The sequence below is a fragment of the Saimiri boliviensis genome, chromosome X, assembly GCF_048565385.1.
Source record: "Saimiri boliviensis isolate mSaiBol1 chromosome X, mSaiBol1.pri, whole genome shotgun sequence".
Lineage (NCBI taxonomy): Eukaryota > Metazoa > Chordata > Mammalia > Primates > Cebidae > Saimiri > Saimiri boliviensis.
This window is the reverse complement of record NC_133470.1, coordinates 117,768,234-117,791,686: the sequence shown is the minus strand read 5'-3', so window position 1 is coordinate 117,791,686 and position 23,453 is coordinate 117,768,234. Positions and strand designations below refer to the sequence as shown.

The 23,453-nt window shown below is 34.1% G+C and overlaps 1 protein-coding gene across 10 annotated transcripts in view; it reads right to left on the bottom strand.

Moving 5' to 3' along the window:
• The window catches only part of KLHL13 (kelch like family member 13), a 198,236-nt gene that overhangs the window by 30,350 nt on the left and 144,433 nt on the right, over positions 1-23,453 (bottom strand). For all 10 annotated transcript variants that reach the window (XM_003931057.3, XM_003931053.3, XM_074392108.1 and 7 more), the window contains one exon: positions 10,543-10,684. In XM_003931057.3, coding sequence (XP_003931106.1) covers positions 10,543-10,684 — 142 coding nt within the window. The remainder of the gene's footprint in view (positions 1-10,542; positions 10,685-23,453) is intronic.

The window sequence follows — 23,453 nt, the reverse complement described above, 5'->3', positions numbered from 1 at the left end:
CCTCCAATACAAGCTTGTTTTCACAATCAGAAATTAATCAATATAAATCACCATATTAATAGACTGAAAAAAAATGTTAAGATCACTTCTCAATAGCTACAGAAAAAAAAGCATTTGTCAAAATGCAACAGCTATTCCTAATTTTTTTTTTAAAATAACTCATCAGATGTGATGGCTCATACCTGTAATCCCAGCACTTTGGGAGGTCAAGGCAGGAGGATCACTTGAGCCCAGCTGTTTGAGACCAGCCTGGGCAATATAGTGAGACAATGTCTCTACAAAAAAAAAAAAAAAATTAAATGAGTCGAATGTGGTGGCACATACATATAGCCCCAGCTACTCAGTAGGCTGAGGTAGGAGGATTGCTTGAGCCTGGGAGATGGAGGTTGCAGTGAGCCAAAATCATGCAACTGCACCCCAGCCTGGGTGGCAGAATAAGACCTTGTCTCAAAAAAATTAAAAAATTAAATACATTTTCAGCAAGCTAAGAATAAGACAGAAGTTCCTCAAACCTACAGATAATATCATATTTAATAGTGAAATACTGAATGCTTTTCCCCCTAACATCAAGAAGAAAGCAAGACTGTATAGTCTAATCACTTCTATTCACCATTTTTCTGGAGGTTTTAGCCAGTGCAATAAGGTAAGGAAAAAAAGGCATTGGATTGGAAAGAAAGAAGAAAAGAAAATAAGAAAAAAAAAAGAAGGAAGGAAGGAGAAAGAAAAGGAGGGAGGAAGGAAAGAAGGAAGGAAGGAAGAAAGGAAGGAAGGAAGGAAGGAAGGAAGGAAGGAAGGAAGGAAGGAAGGAAGGAATCTTTATTTGTAGGCAAAATGATTGTCTATGTAGGAAAACCTTTAGAATCTACCAAAAAAAAAAAAAAAAAACACAAACAAAAAACCTCCTAGAACTGATAAGTCAGTTTACCAAGGTTGCACCATGGCAGATCAATAATGAATAACAAACTGTATTACTATATAGTAGCAACAATCAGAAAATCTAATTGTGTATTACAGCATATTTGACTTTCAAGTTGGTATGTGCTAGCCCTCTCTATCACTTCAACACTTGCGAATAACCAAAAATACTCAATTGAGAGAGCAGGACAAGGACACAGTAAAGTGGCCTAAAAATGGGAAGTGGCAGACAGTCTTCCAACTTTTATCCTAAAGATGCACACTCAGTTAGAAAAATAATAATAATTAATTGTACCCAAACCTCAGTGCCCCAAGAGAAACTAGACTCATTTCCCTACATTCTAGCTGTGATTCCAGAAATGAAAATAAATTAAAAGTTTCATTTTCATAAAATCTACAGGAATCTAGACTACTTGAACTCTTATTTTATAAAATGTAAATTATCTTAATCATTATGCCTCTATTTCTTACGTTAACAACGTATTAACAATATATTTTTAAAGTTGTTTATTTTATGATCATAACGTTTAGAAATAGGATATAGTTCATCAACATGACATTATCAGCAACCCAAACATTTACCTCAGGACAAACACCCAGAAAAATTAACTCAGGGAAAGGCAACATACGTTAATCTGTATATGCTCTTAAAATAACCCATTTCTTTAATAGTCTATTAGGTAGATGATAACTTAAGACTGTAAAATGATATCTTACATTGACTTTAGAACTAAAAATGAACAAGGAAAGTAAATAGCTATAAGGGAGGAAAACACAAGTGGAGCGATTCAATAGGCACCAATCTTAAAATGAGAAAATGTCAACTAGAAGCCTACATAGCCAGAGTAACGAGGCATTTTCAACCTTAATAGGTTTGAGTAAGTATCGCCAGTGTTCAGAAGATGATTTGTTTACATATACCTAAGTATTCTGTAATGAATATACACTGCCACCAGCTGAAGCATTGATACCCTAGTTATGGCCTCCAGGTCTTAAGTATGAAAGGGATGTTTTCAACTGGCAGTTAACATTTTTCTGTTTGTTTGTTTGTTTGTTTTCAGTAGGGAAAGGGAAGAAGGGCAGGCCAGCAAGAAGACGTTCTGCATAATTCTGCTATTTCTATCAAGAATAAAATATTTATTATATCATTTATTCCAAACTATCTTTTGCCCTTGCTAATACATGTTTTTACACTTACGGTTAATGAACACAATATTTCTAGACATTGTATTTTCAAAGGTAAGAGAACTTAGAGCAAGACTAGTAGAAATATAAATGCAAATCTATACCATCTGAAATCTGAGTTCAAGCCTCAATATTTAATACTTACTGGCTATGTGAACTTGGGCAAGCCTCCTAATCTCCCTGAGCTTCAGTGTCCTTATCTATAAAATGGAGATAACAATTCTTGCCTTTGTACCTCATAGCATTTTTTCAAATATCAATGAGGAAAGTAAATATGACAGTGATGTATAAGCTCCCATCCAAATTACCTTATCCCACAAACAATATCAATAGCAGCAATAAAAGCACACTGAGTACTTGCTCTGTCCCAGAGCTAAGCTCTTTACATGCATTATTTCTTGTTATAATTTAATTTTTAATTATAATTGACATGTAATTATATATATTTATGGAGCACAATGTGATGTTTCAAAGCATGTATACATAGTATAATGATTTGATCATTATATTACTATTTCCATCATCTGAAAAATTTATCATTTCTTTGTGGTTTTGTGGCAACAACATTCAAAATCTCTTCTAGCTTTCTTGAAATATACATTGCAGTGTTATTTTACTAGTCACCTACTGTGTAATAGAATACCAAAGTTTGTTCTTCTTAACTGTAACTTTGTACTCATTGACTAATCTTTCCCAGTCCTCTCCTCTCCCTGAACCTCCCCAACCTCTGGTAACCACTATTCTACCCTACTTCTATGAGATTAACTTTTTTAGATTCCAAAATATGAGTGAAAACATGCAATATTTGTCTTTCATTGCCTGATTTATTGGTATTCCATTATATCTGGCTATCTATCTATATCACATTTATATACAGATGTAGATAAACATTTTTTTCTTTATCCATTCATTTGTAGATGATCATTTAGATTAACACCATGTCATAGCTATTGTGAATATTACTGCAATAAACATGAATGTGCCAATGTCTCTTCAACATGCTGATTTCCTTTGGATATATACCCAGTAATGGGATTGCTGGATCATATGGTAGTTCCATTATTAGTTTTTCAAGGAACTTCCATACATACCGTTTTTTGTAATTGCTGTACTAATTTACATTTCCACCAACAGTATATAAGAGTTCCCTTTTCTCCACATCATCACCAGAATTTATTTTTTGTCTTTGTTATAATAACTATTCTGAGAGGAGATGATTTTGCATTGTGGTTTTGATTTGCATTTCTCTGATAATTAGTGTTGTTGTGTAATTTTCCACATATCTGTTGGCCATTTGTGTGTCTTATTTTGCAAAATGTCTATTCAGGTATTTTGCTCATTTTTTTTTTTTTTTTTTTTTTTTTGAGATGGAGTTTCGCTCTTGTTACCCAGGCTGGAGTGCAATGGCGCGATCTCGGCTCACCGCAACTTCCGCCTCCTGGGTTCAAGCAATTCTCCTGCCTCAGCCTCCTGAGTAGCTGGGATTACAGGCACATGCCACCATGCCCAGCTAATTTTTTGTATTTTTAGTAGAGATGGGGTTTCACCATGTTGACCAGGATGGTCTCAATCTCTCGACCTCGTGATCCACCTGCCTCGGCCTCCCAAAGTTGCTCATTTTTAATTGGGTTATTTATGGGGTTACTTTTTGCTATTGAGTTCCTTATACATTTTGGATTAATAGATTGCAAGCACTTTCTCCCATTCTGTAGGTTGTCTCTTCATTTTGAAATGCAAATGGGCCTGAAAAGCAAAAGCAATAATGAGCAAAAATAACAAAATTGATGTCATTACACTACCTGGTTTCAAAATATCCTACAAGGCTATAGTAATCAGAACAGTCTGGTTGTGGCATAAAAATAGACACACAGGTCAATGGGACAGAACAGAGAACCCAGAAATAAATCCATGTATTTAGAGCAAAGTGATTTCTTTTATAAAGGTGCCAAAAACACACATGAGGAAAGGACATTCTAATCAATAAATGATGCCAGGAAAACTGAATAACCACATATGGAAGAATGAAATTGGTCTCTCACCACACACAAAAACCAACTCTAAATAGGATAAATACTTAAAAGTAAAATCCCAAACCATGAAACTACTAGACGAAAATATAGGATAAATGCTTCATGAAATTGGGCTGGGCAAGGATTTTTTAATAAGACCTGAAAAGTATAAGAAACAAAAGCAAATAGTCAAATGGGAGTACATCAAACTAAAAAGCTTCTTTATAGCAAAGTAGTATTTCTTTTAATGACAATTAGTATGCTAATAATACAAAAGGTGGACATTTATTAAGCAGTATCATGTACTGATCATAGGCATACAGAAACAACAACTTAGATCCTAGACCTTGAGGAGCTTACTGATAGGTGATATTTATAAGGGATAAAATAAATGAATAGAAGAAGCTGCTAACTCTACTTGGGTCAAGAAAAGTTTAACAGAAGAAGTACCATTTAAGATGGATCATATACACCATGAAATAATACACAGCCATAAAAAGAATGAAATGATGTCCTCTGCAGCAACATAGATACTGCTGGGGGTCATTATCCCACGCAAATTAAGGCAGAAACAGAAACTAAAATATGACATGTTCTCACTTATAAGTGGGAGCTAAACATTGGGTCTACATGGACACAAAAACATAAATAATAAACACTGTGGATTCTAAAAGTAGGAAGGGAGAAATGGGGGAAGGGTTGAAAAACTACCTGTTGGGTACTATGTTCACTACTTGAGCAATGGAATCATTAGAAGCCCAAACCTCAGCATCACACAGTATACCCATGTAACAAACTTGCACATGTACCCCCTGAATCTAAAATAAAAATTAAGAAATAATAAATAATTTTTAAAAGATAAAAAGATAGGTCATTATAAATCAATTGAGATTTATCAGATAGGAAAAGTAAGGGCCAGGGAGAGGTAATGGGTACAAAAACACTAACATATGAACAAACAATATATTTTTAGGGAACAGTGAAAAATCCAAAGCCTTCAAGGCATTTTCCTTGGCCCTTTCTCCTACTAAGTCTGCCAAGATAATACAGAAGCAAAGATTATATGGCTGAATGGATAAAGGATTGGAGACTGGCAAAGCAGTTAGCAGAAGAAGAAGAGACCATAAAATTGAAGGTGCTTGGAGAAAGTGCTTGTAAATCATGTATCAGATAAGGGATTTTTATCAAGAATATATATATATATATATGCATATTCATATACATATCACATGAATATTCATAGCTGCATTACTCACAAAAGTCAAAATGTATGAAAAAAGAAATGCTTATCAATGAATGAATAAATACACACACACATATATATGTAATATAATATGTGTGTGTATGAACTGTTAATACTGAGTAATAAAAAGATAAGTAACCCAACTAAAAAAATCTGTAAAGGATTTATTTTTCTGTTTGTTTTGGTTTGTTTTCTGCTTTCCTGGTCACTTGGCACAGAACAAGAATAAGACTTTTTTCTTCCAGGATCACATAAAAACAGCCATAAGCACAAATAAAAAGATATTCAACATCATTAGCAATCAGGGAAATGCATATCAAAACTACACACCTAATGAGATGGCTGTAATAATACTTTTAAAAGACAGTTAATAAATGGTGGTGAGAATGTGAAGAAATTAAACGCTCATGCACTTCCAGTGTGAATATAAAATGGTGCAGATACTTTGGAAAAACTGGAAGTTCTTCAACAAATTAAACATAGAATTACCATAGGATCCAGTAATTTCACTCTAAGGTATAGAGTGAAATACCAAAAAGAAATGAAAACATAGACTCACAGACACTTACACATGAATATTCATAGCTACATTATTCATAAAAGCCAAAATGTATGTAAAAAATAAATGCTTATCAATGAATGGATAAACAAAATATCCATGCAATGTAATATTATTTGAACACAAAAAGGAAGGAAGCATGTTATATGCCACAATATAGACAAACCTTGAAAACATTATGGTGAGTAATAGAAACCAGTCACAAAAGACCACATATTGCATGATTCCATTTATATGAAATGCTCAGAACAGACAGATCTATGGAAACAGAGAAAAGATAAATGGTTGCTGTATTAAGCCATTCTCACACTGCTATAAAGAAACATCTGGAACTGGTAATTTATAAAGAAACGAAGTTTAATTGGCTCATTGTTCCACAAGCTGATAGGCAGCACGGCTGCGGAGGCCTCAGAAAATTTACAACCATGGCAGAAGGGGAAACAGGCACATCTTACATGGTGAGAACAGGAGGAAGAGAGTGAAGGCGGAGGTGCTACATACTTTCAAATAAGTAGATCTCCTGAGAACTCACTATCATGAGAACAGCAAAAGGGAAAACCACCCCCACGAAAAAAATTGCCTACCACCAAGCCCCTCCTCCAACATTGGGGATTACAATTTGACATGACGTTTAGGTGGGGTCACAGTGCCAAACAATATCAGTTGCCATATTGAGGAAAGAGTTGAGGGGGGGAATGGGGAGTGACTGCTAAAAAATACGAGCTTTTTTTGAGGTAATTATAAAGTTCTACAATTAATTGTGGGGACAGTTGCACAATTCTGTGAACATACTAAAAGTCATTGATGTACACACTTTAAATGGGTGAATTATATGGTATGTGAATCATATCTCAATAAAGCTTTTATTTTAAAAACTGAGGTTGCTAGGAAGTGTATGATTCAATGAATTACCATAGGACAGGACAATAAGAGAAAGATGCTGACCACCTGGAATAATAGAAAGAAGTCAAAGAATAGAAAGTTTCCATGAGAAATAACCACAGATATAGTAGTAGCCAAGAAGTGAGGGAAATAAAATAATCCTTGATTTTACCAATCACTACTTAAGCTAACCCTAATCTTTCTTACCTGAGTAAAAGTCATTGGCCCTGGTCACTCAGTCATGGATTGATTAACCTGGAATTTGTTCAAGATTCTAGGAATCCAAGCCAGCTAGGTATCAAATGACTTTCCAGGAATTTTCTTTGACAGTCTAGTTTGTTGAAGCCATTTAATGGTGATGAGAAACCTGCTAGATCTGCTCAAGCCAACCAGATGGATACCTTATTTGGTATACCCATAACTTCTGATCAGCTCTATTTCCTGTGAGACCTTCTCCACTTAGCTCAAGTGGAAGAAAAATAAATGAATATTTATTATGTACCTTATTTCCATAAATTGTGACATTTAATCCTCAAATTTCTTACCCAGATTATAAGTAAAAAAATTGGACCAGAGAGTATAAGTGACTTTTTCAAAGTCACATAACTAGCTAATAAGGGTCATGACTAGAATTCTGGTTTTGGCTGAAATCCATGTCCTTCTCACTACAAGTAGGTAGTGGGTACTCTTGCAGAGTGAGACTTATTACAACAGTTTCTCCCCATGGATCAGTTCCCCTGAGAGCTACTTTCAATGTCTTTTGAAGCTGGAATTTGTGTTATTGCTAATTTTAAAACAATGATAACATCTACACATTAAACACTTCTCTAGCTTGTTCCCTTGACAACCACACACCTAAGATTAGATACAAAAATGTTCCTTGTTAGTGTTTGGCTTTAAAAATCTCAGTTTATGAGAACATAATTTTTAATACACTTTTAAACAGAGCATACAAGAGTTTTAATAGCAATATAGAGTGGTATCTCTATGCTACCACAGGAAATATTATAACAACATAAAAATATCATTTGAAGAAAAATTATCTTCAGGTAACACAAAATTTCAGGTTACTTTCACATCACTGTTCTTTCTCAGACTGGACCAACGAGCTAAGGTGTGCTGGAGCTAAGGGCTCTGAGACCCAGCTACCAGCTACACTTGTTTGTTTGGTCAGCTGTTATATATATATATGTATATGTATATATATATATATATGTATGTATGTATATATATATGTGTGTATATAAATATATTATTACAGAGGTTATTATACAGAAAACTATTTCCATTGTAAATAAAATTAAACACTGTAAGATTTTACAGAGCAAAAGATGACATTATTCATCAGCTTCCATAGTGTTTCCATACCTTTTGCTACACATTCACATTCATATGTATACATACTGTATAATTTTTCTACTGATAAAAAGCATTACACAATACATATTATCCTGTTACATTTTAACAGCTTTATTGAGATATAATTTGAATACCATACAATTCACCCATTTAAAGTGTACAAATCAATGGTTTTAGTATATTCACAGATATCTGCAACCATTTCCAGTGTCTACTTTAGAATATTTTTATCACTTTAAAAAGAAACTCTGTATCTTTTAGCTTTCATTCTCATATCCTCCCAATTTCCCAAGCTGTAAGCAACCACTAGTCTACTTTATGTCTCTATAGATTTCTTTATTGTGGACATTTCATAAAATTGGAATCACATAAAACATGGACTTTGGTGATTAGCCTCTTTCACTTAGCATAATGTTTTCAAAGTTCACCCATATGATATAGCATGTATTAGTACTTCATATTTTAATACAACTGGATCATATTACCTTGTATGGCTATATCACATTTTCCCTGTTATTTTTTTATTTGGTATCTTATATTATTTCCATTCAATATGTACAGATATTACTCTTTTTACTGACTGCACAGTATTACATAGTTTTGATGCAACGTAATTCATGTAACCATTCACCTACTGATAGAAATGTAAGTTATCTCCAATCTTTATTCATTGTAACAGTAATTTATAACCTACATAAAAGTTAAAGGGAAAAAAGAAAAGGCCATGACTCTTGGCAGGAGAAGGTGCCTTCTCTAGAACAATGGTCTGAAAAGTATGTTCCTTGATCTGCAGCATCATCTAGGAACTTGTTAGAAATGCATATTCCTGAGTCTTATCCCCAGATATTTTGATTCAGAAATTCTGGGTTGGGGCCTGGTGTTCAGTGTTTTAAGAAGCCCTCCTAATAATTCTGAAGTGCACTAAAATTTCAGAACCATTGCTCTAAATCTCTCTCACTGTACTACAGTGGCTATGATTGTTTGGTTTAAAGTAAATTTTAAAAATTAGCAGGACCAAAATAATTGGCTTTAACTCATGACTGCTATAAACATTACATAAGGCAGGAGTATAGTAGTGAGGTATTTCTTATTTTTCTTTAGCAAGAACACTTTAATATACCAAAAACTTTTCTTCCTCACACACTTTTCCTATCTGTTAGATCCCTTATCCTCTCCTCTCATAACCTTGAAAAATCAACAAGTAAACCATTTACACAGCTTTAAGATGCCAGGAGATGGAGAGATTTTCCTTCCTGACTCTCACATATTGATTGATTATAACCACAGGACAATGAACCTTACTAGATAGACCCCAGCTCCAATTAGAAACTGAAATACTAGGAAAATGCGATTTTACTAAATTCAAAGATTGAAACAAGAAGGAAATTTAGAGGTATGTTAGTCAAGAGTCATATTTTGGAGATAAGGAAAATGAAATTCAGTGAAATTACATTTAAACACAGAGGATGCACAGCAAGTATAAACCTCATCCCTCATTATATTATATTCTATATACAGCTTTACTAAAATTGTTCTTGATCAGGGATATGCATGAAATCCATATGGGGATATTTCTTTTAAATATGCGTTTAGAAAGACATTTTCCTTATCTTACTAAGGACAGTAAGAGGACCGATGTAATCTAACTATCTTTAGAAAACATTAATGGACATCCGGTATCATATTGCTCTCTAATTCAGCAATGCCCACAGAAGTCATAAAAGGTCCAAAAAAGTCAGAAGTACTTAGCTTCTGATCCTTATGCTAAATAGCTCCAGATTGCTGTGTTTCATGTTCTTTTGGCTTTCTACTGTGTTTCTGTCTCCTGCTTTGATTTTAGTTATTACTTATTACATATATCAGTGGGTTTGCATCCAGCAGTCCTAACCTGTACTCCCACAGCTACTACTGCCAATATGAGTTGAGACACCAACTACATACAACCGTTAGAAGCATTACAAAGATGTTAGTAAAACAGGCTGAGTGAGGAACTAGAAAATTCATTGTAGGGACTCTGTAATACTTAGACTATTCTGGAATGAAATCAGACATGGTATTCTGTAAGAAAATGGCATACTAGCAAAACATCCTGTACACAAATGAAATAAAAAATTGACTCTGAGGATTTTTTTAACCTCAGGAATGTATGCATTCCTCCATAAAGATTTTTCTCCTGGTTAGTTTTTTTCTTTACATTTTTTATTTAATGAACTTGATTTTTTAGAGCAGTTTTGAGTTCAGAGCAAAACTGAGCAAAAAATAGTTACCATGTATTTCCTATCCACGCATACCCACAACTTCCCCAGCTATTGACATCCTGCACCACAAAATCCATGGTGGGTTTTTAAAGCTATGTAAATAGCTTTAAAAAAGGGGACAGTTTAAATTACCTGTAACACCACAGAACTGTGGGTATTGCTGGTAAAGATGCGTGTAGGTCCTGCCTTGGAAGACTGCAAATGGGATGAGAGGCCCATTTCACTGCCTCCAAGGGACAATTTCATGTGTTGGTCTTCCTCTTCCACAAGAGATCTGAAAGTTGTTTTAAATAAGAAAGAAGGGCAAATTAAAACTTGTACAATTCACAATGAGATTATTTAGAAAGATACTCAGTCACTATTGCCAATCATATGACTATGCAATATGGTAAATATTGTTTCATGTTATTATAGGTTTGTACCACTCTTTATCTTAGAAGAAATGTATAATTGTAAAATGCTTTCAAAGGACAGAAAATACAGATGATAACTGATAAATCAACTTAACAGGTGGTTCAAAATTATAGTCACAGAGTTTTTAAAGGCCACAGTAGTTACTGCTGATATTTTACTATTTAGATAGCAATGCCATCAAGTTGTGTTGCCTATAGTTAAAATTAATTTGGAACACCTAATTTGGGAAAGATAAAAATAATAGCTACCATTTCTTGAATACTCAGTATGTATCAGGCACTTGCCAATAAGTTTATACACAGACTACGTAAAGAAGGGTCGAAAACCACTTACCTAGGGTCACAATGTTATTAAAGTAGCTGGCCCAGGCTTTGAATCTAGATCTAGTCTGATTCCCACTCCAAACCCCCATTAATAAAAGTAAAAGATCAATTGTGATGTATTAATGCATTACTTCCTCTTCTGTTATTAGTAATAGTTTTAATCAATCCCAATTGAACAAAATTTTTCACATGAAATAGTTTCTTTTTCTAGCAGTAACTCTTACCAGTTTGAGATTGGTTAATAACTACAATACAGTCACATTTCCATCTTTTCAAAGAAATGAATACTAAAAATATAAATATAGACAATCTTGTATTTGCATATATTGCAACAATAATATTTTCAAGGGGCATAACCAAGAGTGGGAAACTTTAATCAGCAGGTCACTTAATTGCAAACAGAATATGACAATACATTTGATAGTTAAAAAATCTCAAGATTATACTAAAAATGGGCCATGATGAACAACCTTCCATCATTCCTTAGAAGAGATCTTGTGTTTCTCCATAAGTATACATTGCTAAAATAATTTCTGGATCACCTGCCTAAGGGTGGGGAGCCCATGGCTCAAGAATTTGGTTCCGTATTCATTATGTAGACTGCTAAAACAGACATTAGGAAAAAAGAAGGAAAGCAGATTTTCAAATGTTAGAACTCTTCAATTGCCTTGTAATTTCCTCAATTTAGAATTATTTGCTTTTTTAACTCGCTAACTGAGCTATTCAGTATCAGAATGGTTTCACCTTTTTTTCCTATTACACCTATAAACTAAGTTGATCAGTTTTAACAAGAAAAAGACTATACTAAAGATTCTGCTTTCTGAATTATGACACCAAGTGGTTTTAAATCTTGTAATAATTAGCAAAAAGTCTGGCCTTAAGGGTGACATCAATTCATCTTAATGATATTTGAGCCATAGTATAACTAAAAATGAATTAATAATATATAACTATGTTTAATTCAATTCTGATAGATATTTAATAAAGAAGAGAATACTTTTAGATTTTAAAAAGCAGAAAAGAAAATGGATACAGCCTTCCACCAGAGTTTCAGAGATAGCTTTAAAGAGAATTAAATTATATTTATGATGTATAGCACATACACACACTTTTAAACAACGTTTTTGGACAGACACTTACAATTACAGAATCAATTGGAAAAGTCAGAGATTGATTGATGGTGACTGGTATCCCTAACCAGAAAATGTCTATTCATCCAAAATTATATTAATAGGATATTCAAGCAGACCATTTTATTAGTTTCTGTATTCCCTGCACAGAGCCTGGCACAAGAGACTTAATATATGTCATCCGAATGAATACAGGATCTTCTTTCTGTAGATCATTCCAAAGACATTTCTTTATTATGCAGTGCTTAAATGACCATCAATTATCATTATTATAAAACTGCAGATGTAAAAGGGATGGGAGTAAAGCTAAATTCACATTGCCACTATGACATATCCTGGAAATTGCTTTTTTTGAGTAAAACGCAGATAACAACTTGTTTACTTTGTCCTTTGTCTCTTGCTCTTAAAAACAGAAAGTGAAAATGCAGCCCTTTCTTGCCAATATAATATGCCTGCCTTTTAAATTAATTACTTCAAAAGCTGAAGAAACCTGCACTAAAATTATCTTTTTCATTATGTTTTATCAGTATCTTTTGACTTTTTAACATTCAAAACACTCCCTACTAATTTTTGCATTGGTAACAGTACATGCCATGTTGACCTTCATAGCAGATTCAATATTCCTATCTATCTCCCCTTTAATAAGTTTATTGATTGGATGTGAAGAGCATTGTTCTTCAACATTGCAAGGAGGTAATACGTCTCTGCAAACCCCAAGCCACAATTATAGCAATTTATGCTTAAAGGAATTATCTGAGTAATTCCGATAAAAAAATAAGTTTTTAATCTGATTTTCTTTCAACTCATATATAGTTAAATACAATATATATACAAGTCATTTTCCATGTGGGGAGGGGGAGCAGGAGGCATTTTACCCCTCCTCCCACCCCCGCATTGGTAACGTCTGCAGACATTTTTCACTGTCACAACTGCGGATGCTGCTAAACATCCTACAAAACACAGGACAGTTCTCTAGGTCAAAGATGTTCTCGGCAAAAAAAAGTCAAGTGCCAAAGTTGAGAAATCCGAATATAAAGGAATTGACTGTCTCATGAAAATTTTTCACAAGCAATTTCATGTTTAAAATAATTTCCCAGTCATAGGGTTGAATCAATGAGGTAATGCTAGCAATATGAAACACAGCGGGATTATTAATTACCACGAATACTTCCAAGGCTACCTAACAATTCCTGTGCTCTCCTCAGGCCCATCAATTTGAAAACTCCAGTCTAATAGTAAATAAGTAGATAATGGCTTTGAAGTTTTTAAGAAAATTATGCAGCAAAGCTTTGGTTTTACATAAGCTCATGTAAGAATAATATTTTCCTAAATCTGCATAAAATAGTTATTTGGAACCAGTTTTACATGTTAAGTTAGAATCTGGCAAATTCTGTCTAAATAGTCCCATTTCATCAACCATATAAAATTACTCATGGGAGAGACTACATTAACAAATTTCTTTCTAAAAATTAAACCTCTCTTTTCCCTACCATATTATAGTCTGTATGCCACCCCCGCCTACCCTATCACCACAGCACACATCTTATTCCTGAAACAATGATCAACCATAAAGCACAAGAGCAGTCTTTCACAAAGTCTGCATGAATCACTCAACTGTGCTTCCTAAAAGAAAACAATTACTTTTTTGATGAGTATTAGCTTAGAGATAGAGGCACTGTCTGATCATTTTACTGAAAGCGTTGTAAACGTGTTCAAACTAAACATACACAGACTGTGGCATTTCTCCACACTGTACTTAAAGACAACGGAAAAAAATGTCTAAGACATTGTCATATGTTAACAAAGGGCTGCCAACATTGTAATCTTGCCTCAAAATGTCCACATATTTAAGATTACCCAAGAGAAACGTGTAAGTGATATGAACACACAATTCACAAAGATCAAGGTACAAACAGTTAGCAGATAGAAAAATGTTCAACCTAATCAGTATTCCAGGGTATGCAAATTAAGATAATTAACACAAAGATTGTATCTTTAAACGTGTAAAATTATCAAAGTACAAGATACACTCTCAAAATTGCTAGTGCAAACATGTAATAAATTCCTACTACTGTCTGCATAGAATTGTTCATCCAAACGGATTTTTTCAAAGGAAATTTAAAACTCACTAAATGGTCAAATGTGGTTTTTTTTAACAGCAAGCAACATGACAATGAAGAATTGTGTCCTGTTATCTGTGACCTGGTAGGTAGGACACAGCAAGAGTGCTCTGCTAATCTGATTTAAATATCTCTTCTTCGATGAATACTTCTGTAGAGGCTTAATTCGGTAGAAGTTCTTTAGAGAACCATGTACTCTTAGAATTCATTATAGCAAATATGTTTCTTGGAATGCTATACGGGGAAGGAAGAAGCATCTCTTAATTGCATCATTTGGCTCAAAAGCCACAAATAACCTTTCAATGCTCCTCAAGCTCCATACCTAAATAAATCCCATGGTAATCCACTGAAACCAGTGCCATTGTGTTTAAAAAATAAGATATCATCTTGATGAAATACAAAATGTGTACCTCAATTTCTTCGTTTCTATCATTGCAAATAGCTATTCATGTTATACAGAAACCCAGGTGAAGTCAAATTTCAATGTCAAGGAAAAAGGAACATTTTAGTGCTTCTTAAAATTATTATCATGAAAGCACAATAAAAACACTTAACTTTTCTTCATAGACAGTTTTTGTGTGCCAACTCATGCATTGGCACATTAATATCTAGCTCACATCAAATAAAAAGCAACATCTTCATACTGCTATGAATAAAAGATTGCTCTCTATATTTTCCTGTACTGTTTATAATTTCTGAGGGGAAAAAGGAAGAAATGAATTAGATAAAAGCTAGAAAGGTAAAAGTATATGAACAACACTTTTTTCAATTTAGTATCCCATTTGTTTCATAGTGCTTTACTTGCCATCATTTCATTACCAAAAAAGGTTATATCTAACAATATATTCTAAAATCTCAATTTCACTGCAACAAAAGAATGAAAGTCTCAGGCAGGGTGCTATGGCTCATGCCTGTAATTTCAGCATTTTGGAAGGCCAAGGCAGGCAGATCACCTGAGGTCAGGAATTCAAGACCAGCCTGGCTAATATGGTGAAACCCTTTCTTCACTAAAAACACAAAAATTAGCTGGGCATAGTGGTGAACACCTTTAATCCCAGCTACTCAGGAGGCTGAGGCAGGAGAATCTCTTGAACCCAGGGGGTGGAAGTTTCAGCTAGCCTAGATCACATCACCGTACTCCATCCTGGGCAACAGAGTGAAACTCCATCTCAAAAAAAAAAAAAAAAAAAAAAAAAAAAAAAATATATATATATATATATATATATATATAAAGAAAGAAAAAGAAAGTCTCTTGCATTAGTGTCAAAAGTATAAAATATAGATAATTCAAGTTCCCAGATTAACAATATTACCTTAACTCAAGTTAGTGCCAGTGGGTTGGTATACAGGAACAACAATAACAAAACAAAATGAAAACAAAAACAAGAAAGCTATGAATGGTTTAACAACACAACAAAACAGGTTGGTTAATCAAGGCACTGACTATCCACTACCCAACCCCCAGGAAAATAAAATACATATTGCTCACACTCACAATTTAAAAAGAAAATCAAGAAAAAGGTTTTCTTCAAGGAAGTACTTCCCATCCATTTGTTTTTCTGCTCTGAATCAGAGAAGTGTCTGCTAGCAGCAGCATTTGCTAAATGAAACATTTCTTGTGATAAAGTTGCATGGCAGGTGGAGAAGAAATTTCACCACCTGTTCTCATACTCATTTGAATTTCAGGGCTAAATCTGTCAAGGTATTTCCTTCCACCCTTGAGAAATAAATTAAAAACTTAAGATGGTAGGAGCCATTTTCCATTGGTTTTTCAGACAGAGTCAAAGTATTCATTCTGCATTGAGTTCTAAAGATATTAATAGCTTTTCTACTCCTCTCTTTCTCCACACTTCCCAAACAAAAGCTGAATGATATCACACACGTTTGAGTCTACACATACTCAACTTTCATTATGAAAAAAAGGAACATGTTTTGAAAAAACTAGAAAACAAAATTTCCAACTCATGAAGTAAATTAATGTATAAAAAATAATTTTTATTTTAAATGCCTGGCATTTTTGTTGAAAAAATTTAAAAACTTAAAATTTCAAATATTGAAAGATGTGCCCCCCAACTAAAATGTCATTTACAGTATCATTACACAAAGAAATTATAAATATCATAGCAACTTCTCTTATTTTCTTTTTCGAATACCAACAAGAATGAGCCTGAAACTCTGTAATAAACATCTATTGATAAGGCATAAATTAATTGCTGTTTAAAGAATATATCTTCATAATGAGGTGAAAGGAACCAAGAAAGATAAAGCTTTTGTTAGTTATTTGTAGTTTTTTTAATGACTTAAATATATTATTATCTACTTGAAATCATTTTACTAATGGAACTCTTTAGTTACAGAAGAGATTTTATAAAATAGCTGCTATCTTTCCAAGGCTATAAGAAGTTACTGCACGGGCTGCAAGAAGCTATTGCACAGGCTTCTTATATGCATACGTCTGTCACATTTAAAATAGAATCATATTAATAAATAGCTTATGTCTGTTTTAACATGGGAATAAGATCGTTTACCCAGCACCTGCTGTGTACTAGGCATTGTGCCAGGCACATTCTAGTATCCTACTTAATCCTTGTAATAATCTCATTTAAAGATAGGGAACTGAAGCTTGGAGAGTTTAGGGCCTTGCCATGAGTCTGGTAACTATGATTTGAACCCACATCTGAATCCAGAGCCCACATTGTTCCCATTTATACCAAGCCTAAAAAATTAAAAATAGCAGACAGTAGAGGCTATAAGTCACTTAGCATTTGAATGCTTAATTTATAAGCACAAGGAGGATATCAGAGAGATGCATTATGTTATAGACAAGTAATTTTCTGGTTTAATTAATTCAATCTGAAGATCACTTACTTTTACCGTTCTATTTCCATAAAAACAATACCAACACTAAAAGCCTTTTATGCTATTCTCCCGACACATATGAGTGTTGGGATAGGGAAGTAGTAAATCCTAGAAAATAACTTAGATCAAATTTGGGGAGAAAATTACATATTGAAATCAACATTTAAAAGAACAGATTTTGAACTCTAATGCCAACCATCACAATAACAGATATAACACTATGACGCAGATAAGGGAATTGGGCCAGACAAATGATATTCCATTAGATAACTATAACTGGATAAAAGTTAATTACCCAAATCAAAAGGCATTTGCACTGAATATCTCAATCTTGTCCTTAAAGAACTTCAAAAGTAATATTTGCTCCCTCTACCTACCATATTTCAAGACTTGTGTCTCTTCATCTTTTAAAATTTATATACCAGTTAAACTGCATCATGTCTCATGCATCTTGACCAAAAATGTTTTCTATTTAGAAAGCTTAGTTTAGATATCATTTCTCATTCTCCATGTTTCTTATATTTGTGTGAAAGCATGATAAGTAGATGGGTAGTTTGGTGGGTAGATAGATAGATGGGTGGATGGATAAATGGATACATGGATGGATGAATGGTAGGTAGAGTATGTAAGAATCCATTCTATTTTCTGAATGAGATAATTTTATTTCTAATGAAATAATTTAAAAATAATTCAAAGAGGAATGAATTTCTAAATGTTGCTTTCCATACCTAAACAAGTGAATTCAAAGCTTCCCTGCTTTTATAAAACCACATAGGTAAAAGAATGCACATGTGGTAATAGTGGTAGGGAAATGGCAATATGTAGAAGTGGGCTGGGAGAAACAGCATGTGCTCTCACCACCGTCAATAGTCACCTTCCCAGTGCACAGAGAAAATAGTTACAATCCTCTGGTGAGGCATAAGCCCTCTGGAGGGATGCTTAACCCCAGAGCTAACACCCAGCCTACCACTTGAGAAGTCTCTGTATCTGCAGCAGTGACCTAGCCTTCTCTTTCTTTAATCCAAAAATGAAGAAACTGGGAATGGGTGTTTCAACCCCTTCAATTCCCAGGCCAATTTTTCTTCCAGAAGATTTGTTAACCAAGATGTCATTTTACTCCTATTATCTATAGCTCCTCAACTTTAAAATTTGACTATTTTGCTATGGAGCATTAAAATCAAAAAGCATGTTAAGAAAGAACTGTGTTTCACCTTCCTAAGATTTTTATTAAATATTCAAACATCTAAGTTATCCAATTTTAGAGTTTATTGTAGGAGCAGTTTCCACAAACTCAAAACCAATTAGAAATAACTGAGACAAATCTATTTTGGAACAGGAGAATCATTAATCAACTGCTAAAAGGTGTGAAAATCCTATCCTTTTCTGATTTTCCCAGTTCTGTTCAACTTCACAAAGTCAATAATTCATAACCAAGTGTTAAGAGAATGTTTATTTATCTTTTAAAGGGAAACATGAAAAAAACCTAAGAGTAAGACTCACAAAGTGATAACCATTGCATTTTATGTTTAAGAAATATAGTTAGCAGTCCTAAGAGTCCCACTGACTCTACATATTCAAAGCCCATAATAAATTGACCAAATCTCAGTCTTGATTTTTGTAATGGCCTGGAGCCATCTCTAATTATTCCAATGAATGTAGGAAAAAAATTAGCATCAAATTAATCATATGTTCTCAATATGACAACCAGTACTTTTAAGACAGGGAGAATAATACAAAAAAAAAAGGCAATTTCAGTTTTCTGCATATTAACTCAAGATGGATTAAAGACTTAAACTTAAGACCCAAAACTATAAAAACCCTAGAAGAAAACCTAGGCAATACCATTCAGGACATAGGCATGGGCAAAGACTTCATGACTAAAACAACAAAAGCAATGGCAACAAAAGCCAAAATAGACAAACGAGATATAATTAAACTAAAGACCTTCTGCACAGCAAAAAAAAATAAATAAATAAATAAAAAAAAACCTATCATCAGTGAACAGGCAACCTACAGAATGGGAGAAAATTTTTGTAATCTATTCATCTGGCAAAGGGCTAATATTTAGAATCTACAAGGAACTTAAACAAATTTACAAGAAGAAAACAAACAACCCCATCAAAAAGTGGGTGAAGGATATGAACAGACACTTCTCAAAAGAAGACATTTATGTGGCCAACAAACACATGAAAAACAGCTCATCATTACTGGTCATTAGAGAAATGCAAATCAAAACCACAATGAGAAACCACCTCACACCAGTTAGAATGATGATCATTAAAAGGTCAGGAAAAAACAGATGCTGGAGAGGATGTGGAAAAATAGGAACACTTACATGGTGGGATTATAAATTAGTTCAACCATTGTGGAAGAAAGGGTCGTGATTCCTCAAGGATCTAGAACCAGAAATACCATTTGACCCAGTAATCCCATTACTGGGTATATACCCAAAGGATTATAAATCATTATAAAGTCACATGCACAAGTATGTTTATTGCAGCACTGTTCACAATAGCAAAGAATTGGACCCAACCCAAATGCCCATCAATGATAGACTGGATAAAGAAAATGTGGCACATATATATGATGGAATATGATGCAGCCATAAAATGGATGAGTTCATGTCCTTTGCAGGGACATGGATGCAGCTAAAGACCATCATTTTCAGCAAACTAACACAAGAACAGAAAACCAAACACTGCATGTTCTCATGCATAAGTGGGAGTTGAACAATGAGAACACATGGCCACAGAAAGGGGAACATCACACAGCAGGGCCCATTGGGGATGGGGGCTAGGGGAGGGATAGCATTAGGAGAAATACCTAATGTACATGAAGGGTTGATGGGTGCAGCAAACCACCATAGCAGACGTGCACATATGTAACAAACCTGCATGTTCTGCACATGTACCCCAGAACTTAAAGTATAATTTTTTTAAAAAAGAAGAAGACAGGCTCTCAACCTAATGAGTTTGGGAAGCACTCTTAGAATAGTTCTTTAAAGCTTGTCACAGATATGGAGCTCAATGGAAGCAAAGACTCTAATTTAAGTATCATTTTTCAACATTAAAGTTATTGTCCCTTTTCTGCATATCTGCCTCATCATTAAGGGTTTTTTTCCACAAAACTTTGTTATAAGATTTCAACTTTTCCCTTTTGTACTATGCTTCCCATAAGGAAACATATCCACTGCTGGCCACAAGTTCTTAGGTTGTTAAGAGATACAAAAAGTCTTTACTGTTACTTATACCCCACTCACTTACCTACATAATTCAGTTATCATACTCCAAGGGTATATATGTAGTCTTTAACTCTAGAACTGTTTCCTTATTTTTCTCCTAAAATGTCATCAGGATCCACCATTTTACTACATCCTAGAAGGCTATTTTAATTAGGATCACTATAATACTCCAGTCCATATCACAGAGCAATTTCAGTATCCAGCCACAGACAATTCTACTAACGTGAATAACAAAAGTTGCTCTATCAAAAACGCCATAAGTGTTTACCCATGGTGCAGTAACTCTAAGGAATGAGTCATCTGGGCAAAGTACCTATGTGTCATGACCATATGTCATTACCTAACATATTAAAAATTCTTTACAAAATTTATAATGTTTTCCTGGAAGGCAGACTGGTGATTTAGGGTGGGGCTGTTCCAAATTATAAATCATCAAGGAATTTGTCTCTTTCTGGGCAAGATGTTTATTTTTAGAAACACCATGGTGGCTGGGCGCAGTGGCTCAGGCCTGTAATCTCAGCACTTTGGGAGGCTGAGGCAGGCAGATCACGACACGAGGTCAGGAGTTTGACACCAGTTTTTGACCAATATGGCGTAACCCTGTTTCTTCTTAAAAAAAAAAAAAAGCACACACAAAAATTATCCAGGTGTGGTGATGCACACCTGTAGTCCCAGCTACTTGGGAGGCTGAGGCAGGAGAATCACTTGCACCTGGGAGGCGGAGGTTGCAGTGAGCCGAGATTGCACCACTGTACTCCAGCCTAGGTGACAGAGAGAGACTTCGTCAAAAAAAAAAAAAAAAAAAAAAAGAAAAGAAAGAAAGAAAGAAAGAAAGAAAGAAAGAAAGAAAGAAACGCCATGGCTTCTGGTAAAAGACAGATATGTGTTCTTGGTAGAACATATAATTGTGGTAAAAATGGTATAGTAGGCATCAAACATTCAAATCTCCTGGTCATTTAAATGGGAATTTTAAATTTAAGCTAACTAGAGCATTTTCAGATTGCATGTGCATGTGTTTTGCAGAAGCAATCTGTGAATTATGAAGTAGTAATAATGTACTTACTTGAATCTATGTGAGATAAACAAAAAAGGAGAGGTATTCCTTTCCTTCCTTTTATACAGTCCTTTAAACCAGTGTTTCACACCCAAACTGCAGGTGAGAAGCAGACACAAGGGGAGAAGAGTCACCAAGTAGATGAGAGTAGCAGGGAGTCAAGGTGTTAAAAGTTTGCCTAGCTAGTTGGAAAAATGCTACTACCCTCACTCACTCCATCTCCAAGAGCTACTTGTTGAAACAATCATCATTTCCACATCTTCAAAATCCAGTCTTTTCATAGGTTAAAGATATGCTTAATGGTAATGAATTTGACTACATACCTATTTCTTAATGACCATTCCTAAAAGGTTGGTCAGTTAGAAGAAATTTAAGGAATCTCAATGTATCCTGATGTTATACATTCAAGAGAGCCATAGATAAAATATTTTGACCACCTTTGACCCCTGCTTCTTCCCCATCTCCCATGTCCAATCAACTGTTAAGTTCTACCAAATCTCTCTCTAGAATGCTCCTATCCTTCAATGCCTCTCCACTCTCACTTCCTCTACCATAGTTCTTGTCTCTATCATCTCTTACCTGGATTTAATTATAATTTTCACATACATTACACTCTTTTTACATACTGTGATTGTATTTACAGCTCAGAAAAGCACTCCCTTACTCAAAAGTATTCAGTGAGTCACTGCTTGCCAAACAAAAGCCAAATCCTACATGCTTGAAGTCAAGGCTTCATGGCCTAGCCCTCCTTAACTAATTGTACATTCCAGCAAATTATTCACAATAACATTTGTTTAATGACTACAGAAGAAACAAAAATCCCAATTTACTTACAAACTACCAATTGTTTTGCTTTGGAATATATTGCTTTTACATATTCACAGCTATGTGCTTTTGTCTATTGCTAAACAAGTAATGTGTAAAAACCATTGTATTTAATCACTTTTAATGGAAGGAAAATTCATTTAATTTAAATCTAATATTGGCTAAATCTTTACGGTTAGGTTGAAGTCCTTTGAGTATAAAAAATTCAGAACATAAGTAAATGTAAATATTTTTTGAGTGTTAATTTTAATTTATTTCTCCTAAACCCTATTCAGGTTTTCTTTTTCTCCTAGTCAGTGATTTCTTTTATCAAACTATAGACACAAAACATATTACCATTTAAAAACAACCATATTAGCTTCAAAACACAAATGTTTCAGTTTTATGATAAAGATATGATTATGATAAAGAGCTTAAAAAATAAGTCAAAGAATTCTTAACTTTGAGAGTAGTTTTTATCTTAGAACTGATCTAAAAAAAACTTGTTTATCAAATTACAATTGGATGAACCATGACTAAAGTATTTTGGTCACTGGTAAATTGCTTCTAGTAAAATTACTTTCAGTCTGTGCCTGCAACATGGTATTTATCAGCAACAATGAACACAATCTGGATTTTTCATTAGTTCTTTTCATAGGAAATACAGACATAACTTACTCTGACAAGAGCATGATACATGGTATCCCCCATTATTCATGATGGATACATTCCAAGACCCCCAGTGGATGCTTGAAACTGTGGATAGTACCATATCCCATATATTACTACATTTTATTCCTATACATATGTAACTACCTGATTTATAAATTGGGTACGGTAAAATATCAACAATAACTAATAAGTAGAACAATAATAATATAATAAAAGTTATGTGAATGTGCTCTCTTTCTCTCTTTCTCAAATTATCTATGGTACTCACCTATTTTCACGCCATGGTGAACCATGGGTAACTCATTCTAAGGAGTTAGAAACCATGCATAAGGGACAACTAATATATTCAATTACTGCATACATCAAATGAAAAAAACTTAACACTCTCACATGAAGTGATGTGCACAGACATACAGACTGAAAAAC